General features: G+C 43.4%; 1 protein-coding gene across 1 annotated transcript in view; it reads right to left on the bottom strand.

The window, feature by feature from the left end:
* The window catches only part of THSD4 (thrombospondin type 1 domain containing 4), a 672648-nt gene that overhangs the window by 541021 nt on the left and 114366 nt on the right, over window positions 1–17261 (bottom strand). The window contains exon 5 of the mRNA XM_035259084.3: window positions 7380–7827. Coding sequence (XP_035114975.1) covers window positions 7380–7827 — 448 coding nt within the window. The remainder of the gene's footprint in view (window positions 1–7379; window positions 7828–17261) is intronic.

Below are 17261 nucleotides of genomic sequence, written 5' to 3'. Positions count from 1 at the left end.
CTATTTATATTATTTATATGTCTCTAAGTCTATAAGAAGACCTAAAAAAGAATGCCCTTTTCCTTAACTAATCAGGAAGCACATGGTAAAATTAAAGTATTAAAAAATTTAGTCTGGTGGCTCATGCACGTGATCTCAGCACTTGGGAGGCTAAATTGGGAGCATGCTTGAGTGCAGGAGTTCAAGACCACCATGGGCAACATAGCAAGACCCCATTTCTACAAAAAAATAATTAGCTGAGCATGGGAGTGCATGCCTGTAGGCTGAGGCAGAAGGATTGCTTGAGTCCAGGAGTTTGAGGCTGTAATGAGCTATGCTTATTCCATCACACTCCAACCTGGACAACAAAGTGAGACTCTGTCTCAAGCAAAAGCAGAAACAAAACCACCCCACTCTCTCAAGGAGCATAAATGTCCTAGTGGCTGTTTCTGGTATTACATCAGTAAGACTGGCTTCCTTCTCCTCTGCTATCTACTGGGGCAGGGTGTAAAATTCCATTCAAAGGCAAATACTCATTGCAGCGCTCCATGTGTCGGGTGCTGACAGTAATGAGGATGCAAAGAATCTGCCATAATAGCCTCCCACAGGGACTTACAGGCCAACTGGAAAAAAATGCATAAACAAAAATGTGAATGTAGTGAATTGTTTGGACACGACATTTTTAATCCTGCAAAGGAAGAAGTTAACTGATTTTTCCTAATGCTGAAAAATCAAGAAAATAAAAATTGTTAATATACTACATATAGCAAAAAATATAAGTGAAAACAAAGATGCTGCTAGTGTAGATCAGCAGGAAGAAGGAAAGGGGGTCATTTCTTCATCTTCCAGAATAAGGAGTTGATGGAGAAAATTTAAGTTGATGCATCAAGAAGCAGGGGTAGTAATAGGCCATTTAGAGCTATGGAGAGAATGAACATAAGAACTACATGTTAAACATTACTGGCCGTGCTTACATCTCGAGAGAGAGACTAGGATATATGTGTCTTTGTTGTTCTACTATTCCTTACTCTTTGTGTGTACAACTTTTTATAATCATGAAAAATGACAACTGTTAACAATTCTTATGTGTATATATTTGTGTGTATACCTATATACACTCTCTAATAATTCACACATATATGTGAATAACACACACACATATGTATACATATATACACCTTCCCTCACCTGGATAATCTGCACTTAAACTCCACCCAAGCCAGGTTAATTTCCACTATGTGGGGATTTAAAAGGACCTATATACATATATGTGTATACATGTATGTACACATATCTGTGTATACACATATATACATATAGACACACATGTATACAAACATGTGTGGATCATACACATACATATATGCATATACGTGCATACATATATGTACACGTATGTGTGGTCCACATATATGTATATATACATATTTGTATGTGTGTTCATGTATATGTGTGTGTGTGTGTGTGTATATATATGAAAAAGTCAGTAAGAGAATTTTCTATGGAAATTCCAAGTGGTCTGAGAGGACAGAAGGAAAAATTCTGCAAAAAGCACTGATACTTGCACATATTTCCTAGATGAGGAGGTTGGTGATAAGCTCATGATAAGAGAAACTAGTGTTGAAACCCCCAGTCTGTCCATCCAGTAACTGGCCTAATGGTTCCTGGCAAGCTTTACACCTTACAGAACTGTACTCAATTCTTACCTGGCCCATTTACTAAGTTTTTGTTTAAAACTGCAGTCAGGAAGTTGTTAGCTCCTCTTTCATTCGATATCAGACTAGAGGTGGAGTAGAATTAAATCTGCCTGAGGAGAGCACGCCCAGCTAGTTTGGGATTTGGCCAACATCTTCCCCTTATTTGCACTTACTTTGAGGCACAAACAACTCCACATGGATAAATCCATTGTCAAAAGCCAATCCTACCCCAGGGAAATTTACTAGAGAGTCACTGATACCAGAACTCATCACATCCATGTTTGCTAAAAGCTGCTTTTAGCTCCAGAGTTTCTCCCTCATAATGTTAAGTGCACTCTGTCTAAACTCAGGATCACACCTCCTTTGGCAGCAAAGCCCCTTAAAAACTCATAATTGTGTCCCTGCCTTGTACTACAGCCTCCCTCCTCCAGAAGAGGTCAGAGTATCAGCCAGTCTCCTCTCCAGGGAGAAAGTGTTGCATTCAGAGTGCCCAAGAGAAACTGCTGAATTCAGAGTCCCTAAGAGAAAGTGGGAAGAGAGACACCTAAGCCTCCAGGACAAAGGTCGAAAGGACTTTTTGTTGTTGTTTTAGAGACAAGGTATTGCTCTGCCCCCCAGGCCTGAGTGCAGTGGTGTAATCATAGCTCAATGCATCCTCCAACTCCTGGGCTCAAGCATTCCTCCCGCCTCAAGCCTCCTGAGTAGCTGGGACCACAGGCACACACCACCAACCTCAGTTGCTTTTTAAATTTTTTGTAGAGACAAGGTCTCACTATGTTCCCCAGGCTGGTTTTGAACTCCTGGCCTCAAGCAATCCTCCCACCAGGGCCTCCCACAGAATTGGGATTACAGTCATGAGCCAATCAAGCCAAGCCAAGCCTGGCCAGAAAAGGGATTTTATTTTGTTCAACTTCATCCCCTCAGGCGCCAGAGAAATTGAGGTTTGATTTCTCCTTCCTCTGTTGCAATCCCTATAACAACTCTAGCTATCAAGTCTTGGGCTTCAATGCGCTTCCATGAAGAAGAAATTTAACTGATTACTCTGTTCCTTGAGTTCCTATTACTTTTAGCCATCATCGAGAAAGTGCAGGGCTGCAGATAAATCATGGCTTCCTCCCTGTGTTGCCCCTTCACTGCTGAAGACAAACTTGCAGATAAAGGCTTCATTCACTGGAAATACATCTGATTCCACCAAGAGGTCTTTCAGTGCCTCCTTCTTGCTCCTCAGCCCTTACAGGACTGCAAAGGGCCTCTAGGACCTCTGTCACTTGCTCTTCCTTAAACACCCACCCTTGCCTGGAACTCGAACTCCACCCAAGCCAGGTTAATTTCCACTACAGGGATTTGAAAGGACCTATGTGGCATGTGCAGTGGCATATATGACCTGCATTGTTAGTGCCTTTTGATGAGTCTATCCCTCTTACCGGACTTGAGCTGCATAAAGCAAGAGCCTGCTCTCATCTCAGTGTCCCAACCACAGCCTAACACCTCACCCCACTCAATCAACGTCAATGTTACGTTTATGGACTCCAAAGCTTTCTCTTTGGAGTGTTTAAAAGACTTTGTGCCACTGCACTCCAGCCTGGGTAACAGAGAGAGACTCTGTCTCAAACACAAACAAACAAACAAACAAAAAAACAAGGCCAGGGGCTATGGCTGATGCCTGTAATCACAGCACTTTGGGAGGTCGAGGTGGGCAGATCACCTAAGGTCAGGAGTTGGAGACCAGCCTGGCAAACATGGTGAAACCCCATCTCTACTAAAAATACAAAAATTATCCAGGCATGGTGGCATGCACCTTTAATTCCAGCTACTTGGGAGGCTGAGGTGGGAAAATCGCTTGAACCCAGGAGGCGGAGGTGGTAGTGAGCCGAGATCACGCCACTGCACTCCAGCCTGGGCAACAGAGCAAAACTCCATCTCAAAAAAAAAAAAACAGATTGAGTCTTGCATCCACCACATACAGTCTGGCTGATGGAGAGTGTTGCATTGGTAGATGTTCGAGATTGGTGCTTGAAAAGACCACAGATCCTCAATCTGTACCTAACTTCCTCATGCACATTGTAGGCAAAATAATAATACTTCCTTATCTTTAAAGTCTACATTCAGAACTCTTATATGAATTAAACAATCTCAGAGACATATTGGGTGCTTAAAATTCCTAGATCACACCATAAGATAGGTCTTAATATTAAATATGCATTTGGGAAGATGTAAAGAATTCACTGCTATGAAGTTGGTTATCTATAATTCCACTCTTATCATTTTAAAGTCACCATGACCCAAGGGTGATCACACTGAAACTAAATCACAGCTGAATTGCTGGGTCTCTTGGCAATCTTGTTTTGTCACTGGGTAAAGGGAAAGGAGCCTTAATCCCAGCTAACATGGGACTGAGGATGACTCTGAGAAGGTCTGATCATTTCATCCATGCATTTCTTCAGTTACTGCTGAGACTCTGGAAGATGTTCAGATATGGGGAAACCTTACTCCATTCCTGTATTAAGGGGGGTATGCCAGTCATGTTTATTTCCTAACAATGTGTCAGCACCATGCTTTCCATGTGCCACCGCCATGCCAGCTCTTCTATACTCCATCTTGTCAGAACCTGACATAAACCCTATAGATGGTCCTCAGGGTGTTAAGTGACTTGCCCAAGGAAACAGCTCTTCCGTTTAAAAGCTTGGCATCTGTATACCTTTTCTTCTTTGAGTAGGAATACCTACATAATTGGGGCATTCATGTCCTCTCTTGATGCTGCACATTGGGGAGAAGAGAGAAATGTTTACAGAGGTCACTGATGCTGAGATGCTGCGACACATGGGTCTGTCTGGGGAATACACAAAAAAAAGACAATATAGCTGAACTGAGACTGCGTTCCTCAGAAATGCCTGTTTGCAAGGCTGGTCCATGGCTGGCATCTGGGAACTTAGATCTCAGGGCAGTTTCCACCATTCCCTAAATGATAGGAGTGGCTCACTGTGCCTAAATATAGCTTACGCTAAACACCTGCTTTCTTTTTGGGAGCCTGGAATGTTGATATGTAGCAGGGAGAGGGTGCCTATGTGACCAGCCCTCAGTAAAAACCCTGGCCACAGGGAGGGCTTCTCTGGCAGACAGCTTTTACACATGTCATAACAGGTCATTGTAGAATTAAGCAACTCCTATGTGGCTCCATTGTGATTCTGGAGAGCTCATGTCTGGGTTCCTATGCTCTTGGGCTTATGTGCCTTTCCTTTAGTGATTTTGCTTTATTTATTCAACCCTTTGGCTGTAATAAGTCGTAACTGTGAGTATGACAATATGCTGAGTCTTATGAGTCCTCCGAGGAAATCATCAAACCCAGGAGCGGTCTTGGGGAACCTCTGACAGAGGGCACTTTAAAGAGATCGTGGGGGTGTGGCCCAAGTCACAAGAAGCCATGGGCTTATGAAAAAAAAAAAAAGATATGCAATCATGGAACCTTTAAGGAATGACATCTCTCAATAAAGGTAAGCAGGATGTGGCCTTGGGACAGTGGGGTGCACTGGGAGGACACTGTGAGCATGTCACAAAGAAGAGAAGGGAACTCCACCTATACAATCCTTTGCCAACATGTACTTCTTTGGAAGTAGAGGCTGGATTGGAGGCTTTATTTTGCCCACTTCCAAAATGCCAGATGACAGACACCACAACCTCACAAGAAGTTTCTAACATTCTTTGCAATTCAGTCTCCTCAGTGGTACCATAACCTGGCACCCAGGGAAGCCACAGCTTCTACACAGGGAGAATGACCTGCTGTGAGCAGCACTGGCCTGGTAAAAGGGGCATGCTTTACAAATGTAAATTCAATGCAAGGAATGCCAAGTGGGCATCAGCTCCACACAGATGCCAAATGCCCTCTCTTTTACTTTCTCTCTATGGTTGGTCTGGTCTTCAAAATTAAGGGATAAACTAGTGAATGGGAGAATGTGTTTTATATGACAAATGAATTCATTTCATTTAAAAGGACAGCAATAGATATTTAGGAACAAGGGCATGCCTGATCATGAAACCAAGCAATTCTTTACTTTTTAAATTACAAAGCACTTTCCTTCCGTCACCTCATTTGATCCTCAAAACAATGCTAGGAGGTAGATAACACGACTTTCTCATTATTCTCCGTGATACCTACTCTGTTACAAGACAAGCAATGATGCTCAGTGAAGACTTATTGGTTGACCGATCAGCAATGGCTTTAGAAAAATTCCTGCTTTGGAAAATTAATAATTCCTGAAGTCTGACAGTGGAAGAATAAGCTAAAAAGCCACCCAGGCATTCAGTGAAATTATTAAGATCACAAATTAAGTCATTTCTATGGACTCTATAGCAGGAAATATATTTTTAATGAGGAAATTAAAGCTAATATATAACAGCTGTCCTGTTACCCAGCAACAGAGTATTAAGGCAGATTAAATTATTAATGAAAAATAGAGCGACTCAGAAATTTAACCTCTTAACATCCTCTCATTCCCTTCTCTTTAATCCACAGTTTTTAAACTGATATTTTTAAAAATTCATTTCATCACCATATACAGATAACATTGATAGTTTGTTCTACCACTCATTAGTTTATGGTATCTTCAGCAAGTTATTTTACCTCTCTTTGTGACTAAAAAATGAAGAGAATAGCAAACTCATGGTTAAGGAGAAGATGAAACAGTAAGTTTTTAGAAAAAAGGCTGAGCACAAGGCCTGGCTTATGAGTTTTAAATAGCGGTAGATATTATTTAAATGAATGAATATGAAATCAATAAATATTTATTGAACTGATATCCAAAGTGAGTATACCTATATGTATATATGTATGAGTACAGCTATACAGGTCCTTAAAATAACAAAATACTTCCACAACAGTTAGTAACTTACGATGCCCAGAGGCCTCCATATGCCATCTATTTACCCCAGCTGTCTTAGCTCCTTCCCTAAGAGGTGAAGACTGGGCCAGGCTCAGTGGGTCATATCTGTAATCCCAGCATTTTGGGAGGCTGAGGTGTGAGGATCACGAGGTCAGGAGTTCAGGACCAGCCTGGCCAACATGGTGAAACCCTGTCTCTACTAAAAATACAAAAATTAGCCAGGCATGGTGGTACACATATGTAATCCCAGCTACTCGGGAGGCTGAGACAGGAGTATTGCTTGAACTGGGATCTGGGAGGCAGCAGTTGCAGTGAGCTGAGATCACAGCACAGCACAGCACTGCACTCTCCCTGGGACTACAGAGCAAGACTCCACCTCAAAAAACAAAACAAAACAAACAAAAAGAGGCGAAGACTCTTCACAACTTCAGTCTCAGACTGCTTCATGTTACAATACCTAGTGTTTACACCTGGAATAGCCGAGAACCTCTGGGAAACTTACATATTGCACTTGAGGAAAGAATCAGTATTATAAGTCACTGAGAATTTGGGGCAGCAATAGCCATTAATAATTAAACCACCATTAGGTGATTGTCAATAAGCAATTCAAGCAGCAATGTGTGAGATACTAAAGCAATAACTTCAAAAAAAAATTTATGGGGAGAATGGAGAATACATGGAAAGAAAAGAGAAAGAAGGAAGATTAAAAGGTGCGTTAACATGGCCCAGACACCGTACCCTTGCTGTCTTCACCATGCTTAGTGATAAATGACAGAAAGAGGAGTGGCAGCCATTTCCAGGCCCAGTACGGGTTGTGTGTACTCACGTTGGTGTTGCACAGCTTGTACTGCCGATAGGCCCCAATGCATGAGATTGCTGTAGATCGGGCAGGCTGAGAGAAGCTCTGAGCTGCCCCGTGGGTCCCCACACCATGGTTGTTGCTTGTTTCCGGGCTATGAAAGAGACTTGAAGCTGCCTGGAAGCCTTGATCGTGGGTCAAAGGCAGCTGGTAGATGGGGGCCTCTGCAGCCTGCAGTCCAGAGCGAGGGCCACTGTCACTTTGGTACAAAGGTCCATGTTGGGGGACCGGGTGGGCTGGTGAGCTGTGGCTGAGCCTAGCAGACGATGCCCCCTGGGACCTGGAATGCCGGGATGAGGGCTTCTGTCTCCGGAGCCTCTGTGGCATGTGTGTAGTGTCTGTCTGCAGTGGTAAGATATATGGAGCCTTACCATAGCCGTACTTGCCAGGGCCAATGGGACCTCGGGTCCTGCTCCTAAAGAGAGACAGACAAGAGAAGAGATGATCAGAGTTGTATGAATTTTCACATTAACTCAGAAGCTCTGGTCCATGGTAGAAAGGACCAGACAGGAACGGAAGCCTGGGAAAGGGTCTACGGTAGGACTGGGAGGTAGGGGGAGTGCATTTTAGAAGAAGGGACCATCATGGAGGCTGGAATGGAGACTCCATAGAGGCTGGAAAGTAGAATGAAGGAGGGAATCGACGGAGGATGAACAGTGGATGATGTGAGTGGCTGGAAATGAGGTTAGAACAGTAAACTGTGGTCATTGTGTAATTTTTATGCAAAAAGTCTGGGTATTTTTGTAGGTCACTGGGAGCCACTGAAGTGGCTAAATATAGCTTTTTGCTCATTCAACTAACTGCAGTATTTCAGACCCTGTGCCTTTACCATTCATACTCCAAGAGCTTTTCTAGGTAATGGAATCTAGAATTTGGTAGCAGAATTTGGTTGAGACTGCAACCAAATTCTAGTGCAATTCCCAAGGCCTGACTTGCACTGAGTTTAATCGTGAAAGTCTTCAAGGGCGTTAAGCACTTGGCTCCTCCATCACTCTTGAAGCAGCCCATGCTAAGCAATGGCTAAATGGCCATTTTTACATTGGTTTAGATTGGGGAATCCAAACTTTTGGCTTCCCTGGGTCACAATGGAAGAAGAAGAACTGTCTTGGGCCTCACATAAAATACACTAACACTAACAATAGCTGATGAGCTAAAAAATATATTGCAAAAAAATCTCATAATGTTTTAAGAAAGTTTACAAATTTGTGTTGGGCTGCATTCAAAGCCATCCTGGGCCACAAGAGACCCAAGGGCCGTGGGTTGGGCAAGCCTGGTTTAGATCTTTAGATTTTTGTAAAGACCCACTACCCTGGGGTGGGGTGTGGTGGGAGTCTTGGGCAGGACAGGGTAGAAGCCCTGATTTGTAGCATGTGCCCACTGCTATGGTGTACATACTTCCACCACGGCTGATATCAAGCTACCAACGTGAAGACACTATGAACTCTGGTGAGCAGGTAAAAACCAGCTCCAGAACACCACTGCATGTACCTTTATTATGCGACTACTGTTTGCAATACACAGAGCTAGCAATTATAAAGAAATATAAAAATTAATCATCCATAGGCTGGGCATGGTGGCTCACACCTGTAATCCCAGCACTTTGGGAGGCTGAAGCAGGTGGATCACCTGAGGTCAATTGTTCTAGACCAGCCTGACCAAAGAGGAGAAATCTCATCTCTACTAAAAATACAAAAATTAGCCGGATGTGGTGGCGCATGCCTGTAATCCCAGCTACTCAGGAGGCTGAGGCAGGAGAATCACTTGAACCCAGGAGGTGGAGGTTGCAGTGAGCCAAGATTGCATTATTGCACTCCAGACTAGGCAACAAGAACGAAACTCCATCTCGAAAAAGAAAAAAAATTAATCATCCATAGTTTTCAAGACCCCAACCTTACAACTGAAAGTACGTAGATCACAATGCAGGGTGGGGTAAGGGCCTCATACAATAAACGGTACTTTGGAGAATTCTGAAGCAAGGAAAAGCACTTCTGTCTGGAGGGATCTGAAAAGGTTTCACCTTCAATGGCTTTAGAGTTGAGAAGCACAGGTTCCAAATCTCTGTGGAAAGACTTAAGTCAGTCAACCAACTCCTACTACTTGTAAGATGACTGAGCTGGATTAAATGACCGCCAAGGTCGCTCCAACTCTAAAATTATATGCTTCCATAATAATTAATCCTACATTTACATAAAATTGGAAATGTGCCCAAGGGTTTCTACAGGATGGCCCCATTAAAATAAGCACATTAAAATAGCAATCAAGGTGAAACATTGATTTCTGTCCTCATGAGAAAATTCTTTCTTCACTCTCCACATAATCACTGAATATAAATTTAATAGACCGCAACTAATTATTAACATCTTTATTACTAATTGTGCCTTCATTCTTAGCTGATATGGAATTAAACCATGCCACAGTGTTTATTTTGCATTTAGATCTTTCTCAATTAATCTTGGCAACACTTGGGACTCTGTTAATGATGGGGGCTTTAAGAGATGCAATTAAGAAGTTAGTCACACATATATATATATATATATATATATATATATATATATATATATATATGTATGTATATAAAACTTGGATGTAATTTGCCTCTTTCTTTCTTGTGGCAGGCCAGGTAAAATGAATGACATCATGCAAAAGCAAAGGAAAGAATTTCTGTGTATGTGTGTGCTTTTTTAAGATCTGAAAGTCTACCAAAAGTTCTAGCCTCAAACTAAGTACTGGATGGAGATCCTAGCTGAAGGGAACAGAGAAATGGACATGTGGAGTAGCACTTCTCAATCATGAGTGTTCACAGGCATCACCTGGGATCTTGTTAAGCTGCAAATTATGGATCTAGGACCTCTAGGGTGGGGCCTGAGAGTCTGCATTTCCAATAAGCTCCCGGGAGATTCTAATGCTGCTGGTCCACAGGCCCACAGCTTTGAGAATCAGTCATAGAATAAAATAGAAATTCCAAACAAAATGGTGAAAATTCAATACTGCAATTGTCATTTTTAATAGAGAAAAATGGCAATGAAATTCAAACCAAAAGCCTCTGAGTTTGAGGCAGATACAAAAGATCTGCTGGCCTGGGACAGGCTGCCCTGCCGTAGCTCACTCAGGGAGCACTCATGAACCAAGACTGAATTGAGCTTCCTCATGGGGAGCAGAAGAACCTGCTGTTGGCTGATGACTTGAGTAAACATCTTCCCAAAGACTGCCATCACCCCTGAGGGGGGTAATATACACAAGCACCAATGTATAATTTTATATTCATATTGCCTTGTGGAAGGCTCTCCCTAAATTGAAGAACCATTCAAAACCCATTGACACAGCAACATCATTGGAAAAGCGATGAGAAGAATGCAAATGACCCGTTAATTCTAAAAGACCAAAGAGAATGAGCAACCAAATAGGGCGTGTTTATGAGAGATCTGATTTCCAAGCATTTGACTCAGAACATTTGGACAAGTGGCAGATTCATTCTGGCTTGGCCAGGAGAACATTTGTTTTCCTTGCAGCTGGTCAGAGCGAATAATCCTGACACGTCTGAATGGCCTCTTCTCCAATAGGACAGAGTCCATCTGGCCACTTGCAGGGGGGCCTCCATGGAACTGGGCAGATTTATGCAGAGCTGTGATAATAAGTACAGATGTGGCAAGGGGATGTGTGTAGCCAGTTGACCCCTCCAGGAGAATCATGTGGTAGGTGCCTGGGGCAGAGGGGGTGGGGGCTGTTGAGTAGTTCTGCTTAGTCTCCCCAAAACCCATCTCTGGGATTTTACTTTGGGTGTTCCACTTGCCAAAGCACTGGCTAATTTCTGAAAGTTATGTCTTGAGAAAGAAATGGAAAAGGCACAGTTTGCAGATCAGAGATGTGGGAGTCAGTGTAGGCTAGTGATTCATGGCATGGACCCAGAGGCCAGTTTTCTGGAGTTTGAATGCTAGCTCTGCTACTTTCTAGTTTGGAAACTTTGGGTAAGTTACCCCAATCTTCGTATGGCTCGGTTTCTTCAAGTAGGACCAGGATTGAGATGAGGTCAGTGAAGCACCTAGGATGCAATATTTAAGGATATCGTCGGAATTGTGGAAGTGCTGGTAGGAACCTGAGAGTAACGTCTCCCTAAATGTTATACCCTAAGTACCTCTCTAGCTGCACTCCAAGCCCAGTCCTGGCCTTGTACTCATTTACAAATAAACACAATAATAGAACCTTTGTTACAGATAGTTGCAAAGATTAAACAACTTAAGAGCAAAAGTCGTAATGCCTCACACAGACTATGCATCAAACATTTGCCTTTCCATAAGAAAAGCTCTAGTTTGGCTATTTAATAGCTCTACCAACTTTGGCAAATAATGCACCTTCAGTTTTCTTACCTGTAAAATGAGTTTTCTTACCTGTAAAATTTCACATTCACTAGAATGACTACACTCAAAAAGACAGATAATATGTGCTGGGAAAGATAGATCAGAAACCTCATACATTCCTAGTGGGAATGTAAAATGGTGTAGTCATTCTGGAAAACTATCTGGAAGCTCCTCAAAAGACTAAATGTAGTGTTACCACATGACCTAACAATTCCAGGCCAAGGTACATGCCCAAGAGAAATGAAAACATACATTTATATATAAACTTACACATGAATATTCATAGCTACATCATTCATAATAGCCAAAAGGTAGAAACAACCCAAATGCTTATCACCTGAGGCATAGATAAATAAAACATTGGTACATCCATAGAGTAGATTATTATTCAGCCATAAGAGAGGTGAAGTGCTGATATATACTGTAACATAGATAAATCCGCAAAACTTTCTAAGTGAAAGAAGCCAGACACACATGATTCCATTTCTATAAAATGTCAAGAACAGGGAAATCCATACAGACAGAGAGTGGTTTCCAGGGGCTGGGGAGAAAGAGGGAAAGGGAGTGACTGCTAGAGGGATGGCGTTTCTTTTTAGGATGATGAAAATGTTCCGCATGTAGATCGTCGTGATAGTCACACAACCTTGAAATATACAAATTATTGAGTTATATTGTATTTTTAAATGATGAATTTTATGGTAAGTTATATCTCAATAAAGTTGTCATTTTTTTATGAAAGCATGTTTACTTACAAAGATGTTATAAAGTCAAACTGAAGTTATTGATAGGAATACATTTTTTAATCTAAAAGCAATTTTTAATCATTTGTTTCAACAATGTTTAACCTTTATTGAGCAACTTCTATGAGCGTGTATTGAGCATCATGTGTGATTTTTTTTTCTACTTGTTCACATTTCCAGCCCTGGCAACATAAGTAAATGGAATGCCCCACTCCCCCACCATAAAGTAGGGCTCTATGAGACGAACGTGACAGTGGACAGTAAGGGTTCTAAGACCAGGTTCCAGGCCCAGTTCAACCGGTGGGTGCCTGGGAAAATTACTGTTGCTTTAATAGTTGTTGAGATAATGGCTGCAAGTAGCATGTTTCCCTTACAACAGGCTGGCTGCCACCCAGGGCTCGTTATGTTTGATCTTCCACAGCTCTACAAAGTTAATGCTAAGCAGTCAGCATGATGACTCAAGCAAAGTCACCTCAGCCAGTGTCCCTCCCTACACAGTCACCCTGGAAATGTGTCATCTGCAATCACACCTGGAACTGACAACTCCCACCTTTCTATTTCCTGCTGAGATCCCTCTCCTGAGCATCAACCCTAGCTAACCTCCAGACTAGAGCCTGAAAAGTGGACATAAACTGCCTGGAGGTCTCATCAAAATCCGGCTTCTGCTTCAGTGGGTCTGGAGCAGGCCTCTGGTTCCGAGTTTGTAACAAGTTCCCAGGTGAAGCCAGTGCAGTGGGTCCTGGGACTGCATTTTGATAGTTCCATGTGTTACTTCGAAGTCAACACACTCAAGCCTGGATTGACCGTCTTTCCTCCACAAAACTGATGCCCCTCTAGTTCTTCCCATATTCTCTATCTCAGTAGTCCTTAAACTTGAATAAGCATCAGACTCACCTAGAAGACTTGTTACAAGAGATTGTTCAGCCCCACCTATAGAAATGCTGATTCAAGGGGTCTAGGCCAGGGGCTGACAATCTGCATTTCTAACAAGTTCTCAGGTGATGCTGATGCTCTTGGTCTGTGGGCCATAGTGAGAACTGCTGCTCTGTCTTACTCCCAAGTACCACCAACTCCTGAAGATCGCTGACTCTTCCACTCACCCTTCTCTCTGCATTCCATCCAAACTCCTTGGCTTACCCACTCAACCTGTACAGCATGGCTCCTGCGGCATCTCTCGTCAGCCCTGGCCCCGCATGGACCACCCCACACCACGTTCCTTGCAGCTCCTTAATAGGCCAAGGGACCTTATTCTCCACGCTTTGACCAATGCTGTTTCCTCCTCCTCAGCTGCTCTCTCCAGCACTGTTTCCCAAAACAATGACCTAGTCACCCTTCAGGACTCAGCTGAAGCATTTTGTTATCAGTGTAATTTTTCCTGGTCCAAACCCCCCTCCAACCCTCTCCTTCACAGAATCGATGTCCTTCTCTTTTGTCCTTCCACTGGGCCTCATATAACTGTCACAGCACAATCTTTCATTGTGCTTACTGTTTGCACACCTACCTTAGTTTACCAGGCTGCAGGCTCCTGTCTTATCTGTCTGATATCCCTATAGCCTCCTACAATGACTGGCACATAATAGGTGCTCAGTAATTGACCCTAGAAAAGCTGAAATAACAAGCAAATGGCTCAAATCACTACTGCCAAAGGGAGAAAAATCTCCCCTCAGCATTATCGTGCCTATTTAATTTCTGTTATATGAAATGTTATATCTTATCAAAAGACTGTTAAACTATCGTGGCCCTAAGGACAAGTGGCCTCTCTCTATGTAGGAAAAAAAGTCCCATCTACCGTGTGAGAGCATTTCTGGTATCAAACACCTAGAGAAGAGACAGGTCCTCAGAATGGAGGAGGACCCAGCAGGGGCTGAGACTCAGCATTTATTTTCAAAAGGAGTGAAGAATTGAGAGGTCAAGAGCTGTCAGAGCTGGAAAGCCACCAGGGCAAGGCTGTCAGCAGCCTTCAGCTGGAGGGTGGCTTCCTACCTCTCAGTTTCCAGGACAGAGGGGAGTGGGCAGATGAGAGCTCCCGCCCTCCAGAGCAGGGTGTTTGTGTTTCTTATGCTCTCCATATTTATTTCCATCTTGTTTTCTCTTAAAAGTTCAGTTAAGTCCCTTTGAGGGGCCCTGCCTCTCTCAGCTGTGCTAACATGAACCCCACATGGGCCACAGCATCCCACAGAGCAAAAGCCCCTGGGACTGCCCTCGAGGAACTGGAAGAGTGGATCCTGAGAGCCCCAGGGTAAAGCAGAACTTCATGAAGGCAGCTGGGCAATGAGGCCGACCATCCCTGCTTGTATGGAAAGTCTCCTTGCGCTGCTTAACCTTGGAGGTCCTGGGTTTTACAGCATTAAGAGAGGTAGTATCCCAGCCGGTGTGGTGGCTCACACCTGTAACTCCAGGACTTTTGGAGACTGAGGTGGGCGGATCACCTAAGGCCGGGAGTTCCAGACCAGCCTGGTCAACATGGTAAAACCCTGTCTCTACTAAAAATAAAACAATTAACCAGGCGTGGGGGGTGCACACCTGTGGTCCCAGCTACTCGGGAGGCTAAGGCACAAGAATCACTTGAACTAGGAAACAGAGGTGGCAATGAGCTGAGATTGTGTCACTGCACTCCAGCCTGAGCAACAGAGCGAGACCCAGTCTCAAAAAAAGACAGAGGTGTCGCTCCTTGCATCTTGGTACCTAAGTTGAGCTGCTACTTAAACAGAAATAAATTCTTCCATAAGACGGGAAGGAAGCTCGTGAAATGAAAGCTTATTTATTGTTGGAGAAAGCTGGTAAGTTAGCAGGAATCTAAGTCCCCATACTAGATTCAATGGAGAAAATCTAAGATACCATTGGATTTTTCTGTGTCTAATGAATAATGTCCATGTGGCTTAAAGAGATCCTTTATGCCACATTTGCACTTTGAACTGTTACTATATATCAAGGCTAAACTCCAAAGCTAGTATATTGGGGCAGATCTCCTGGAGACTGTATCACAGGGGCATGGTTATTTTCTGTTATACGAAATACTATATCTTATTAAAAGACTGTGGCCCAGCATCATGGGATGCTGCATCTGAGGGCTGCCTTGATGCCAGCCTCCGAAATGTGGACAGACACTCCTCTATTTCTCCAGGCAATGAGGAGACAAAGCATTTCCACTTGGCACTTTAAGCTCAGAGAGGGAGGAGGGAGATGTAATTCACAATGACTTTCAAGTGAAATGCTTTTTGCCAAAATACAATCATATGACCATATGTATCTTTAAAAAGGTTTTTCTAGACATAAAAACAATACTAGGTGGTAGAAATTACACCTAGGAATTGTCCTTTGTACGTGCTTGTACAAGCACACAGACGTGTGTGTGGGGATCCTCACCGTAGCCCTGGTGAGCTGGCAGGATGCCTGAAACCACAGCAGGACAGTGGTCTGAGGAACTGGCCAGTGCATTTCAGTCATCCCTTCTTTCCACACAATTCTTCTAGAATGATACTGAGGATTATAGTGCTAGAGAAGCAAAGACTCAAAGATCAGTATGAGGAGAGAAAAGGTTTCTTTAAATTTGAAAAACTGAGCTTTGTCTGTCAAGAGCCAAAGTCTGGCTCACAGCAGGCAGAGGTAGAGCTTATACTACAGGCTATGAAGAAGTGTTATGACCTTGGAATGACCATTCTGAACCCAAGGAAATTAAGAGTTTAGCAGGCCGGGTGTGGTGGCTCACACCTGTAATCCCAGCACTTTGGGAGGCCGAAGTGGATGGATCACCTGAGGTCAGGAATCCAAGACCAGCCTGGCCAACATGGTGAAACCCCATCACTACTAAAAATACAAAAATTAGCTGGGCATGGTGGGTATACGCCTGTGGTCCCAGCTACTTGGGAGGCTGAGGCACAAGAATTGCTTGAACCAGGAGATGGAGGTTGCAGTGAGCCAAGATCGCACCATTGCGCTCCAGTGAGATTCTGTCCCCCCAAAAAATGGTGAGTTTGACAAGCAGGCAGGTGAGGGATGAACCCAAAGGCAGTATTCAGAGAGTAGGACAGAATGTGATGGCCTGGGCTGGGACGCAATAGAAATCCCAGATGTGTTTAGGGGCCTGAGAACAGAAGGAACCTGCACGCTTACAGGGAAGCCTGTGTCCAACATGGCAGCTGACTAGGATGTGGGAGGGAGGCGTCAAGGTGGAAGGGCCCACCTGAGTGTGGGTGGGCCATCCTGGAGGGTCTTTGTAGTTTCACAAAGGACACAGAGTATGAGGCCAGGAGGGTACATGTAGAGATTTCAGCAGCAGTCACAGCAAAGGTGGAACAGAAGCCCAGGGGACCCAGGTCACACCCCCTGGGAAGAGGAGAGGAGAACGAGGAGAGAGTCCCGACTGAGCTGAGCATAAACCCTGAACTGATCATATTTAACACAAAGGGTCTGAGCATCTGAGTCTCCTGGAATTGGCAAAATTTTCCTTCAGCAATAGAAGCAGAGGCTCACGAACAACATCTATTTATAGAAAAATAACTTGTGTTTCACATACCTGAGTGGTGACTATAAATTGTAAATCTGAAAGGCAATCTAAGTATCCTTAAACAGGAAAATAAGGAGCTAAATTATAGGGCATTCAGGTATTTGAGTACTATGAAATTGTTTAAAAGAATGAGGTGACTGTGCATGTACTGACATAGAAAGATCTCAAAAACATAAGTGAAAAAGAATAAGACATTGAAGATACTAAGCTGAGGACACTAAACATGCTCTCATTTGCATGTGTTTTC

This window comes from Callithrix jacchus, chromosome 8 (genome assembly GCF_049354715.1).
Source record: "Callithrix jacchus isolate 240 chromosome 8, calJac240_pri, whole genome shotgun sequence".
Lineage (NCBI taxonomy): Eukaryota > Metazoa > Chordata > Mammalia > Primates > Cebidae > Callithrix > Callithrix jacchus.
This window is presented reverse-complemented; position numbering and strand designations above follow the sequence as displayed.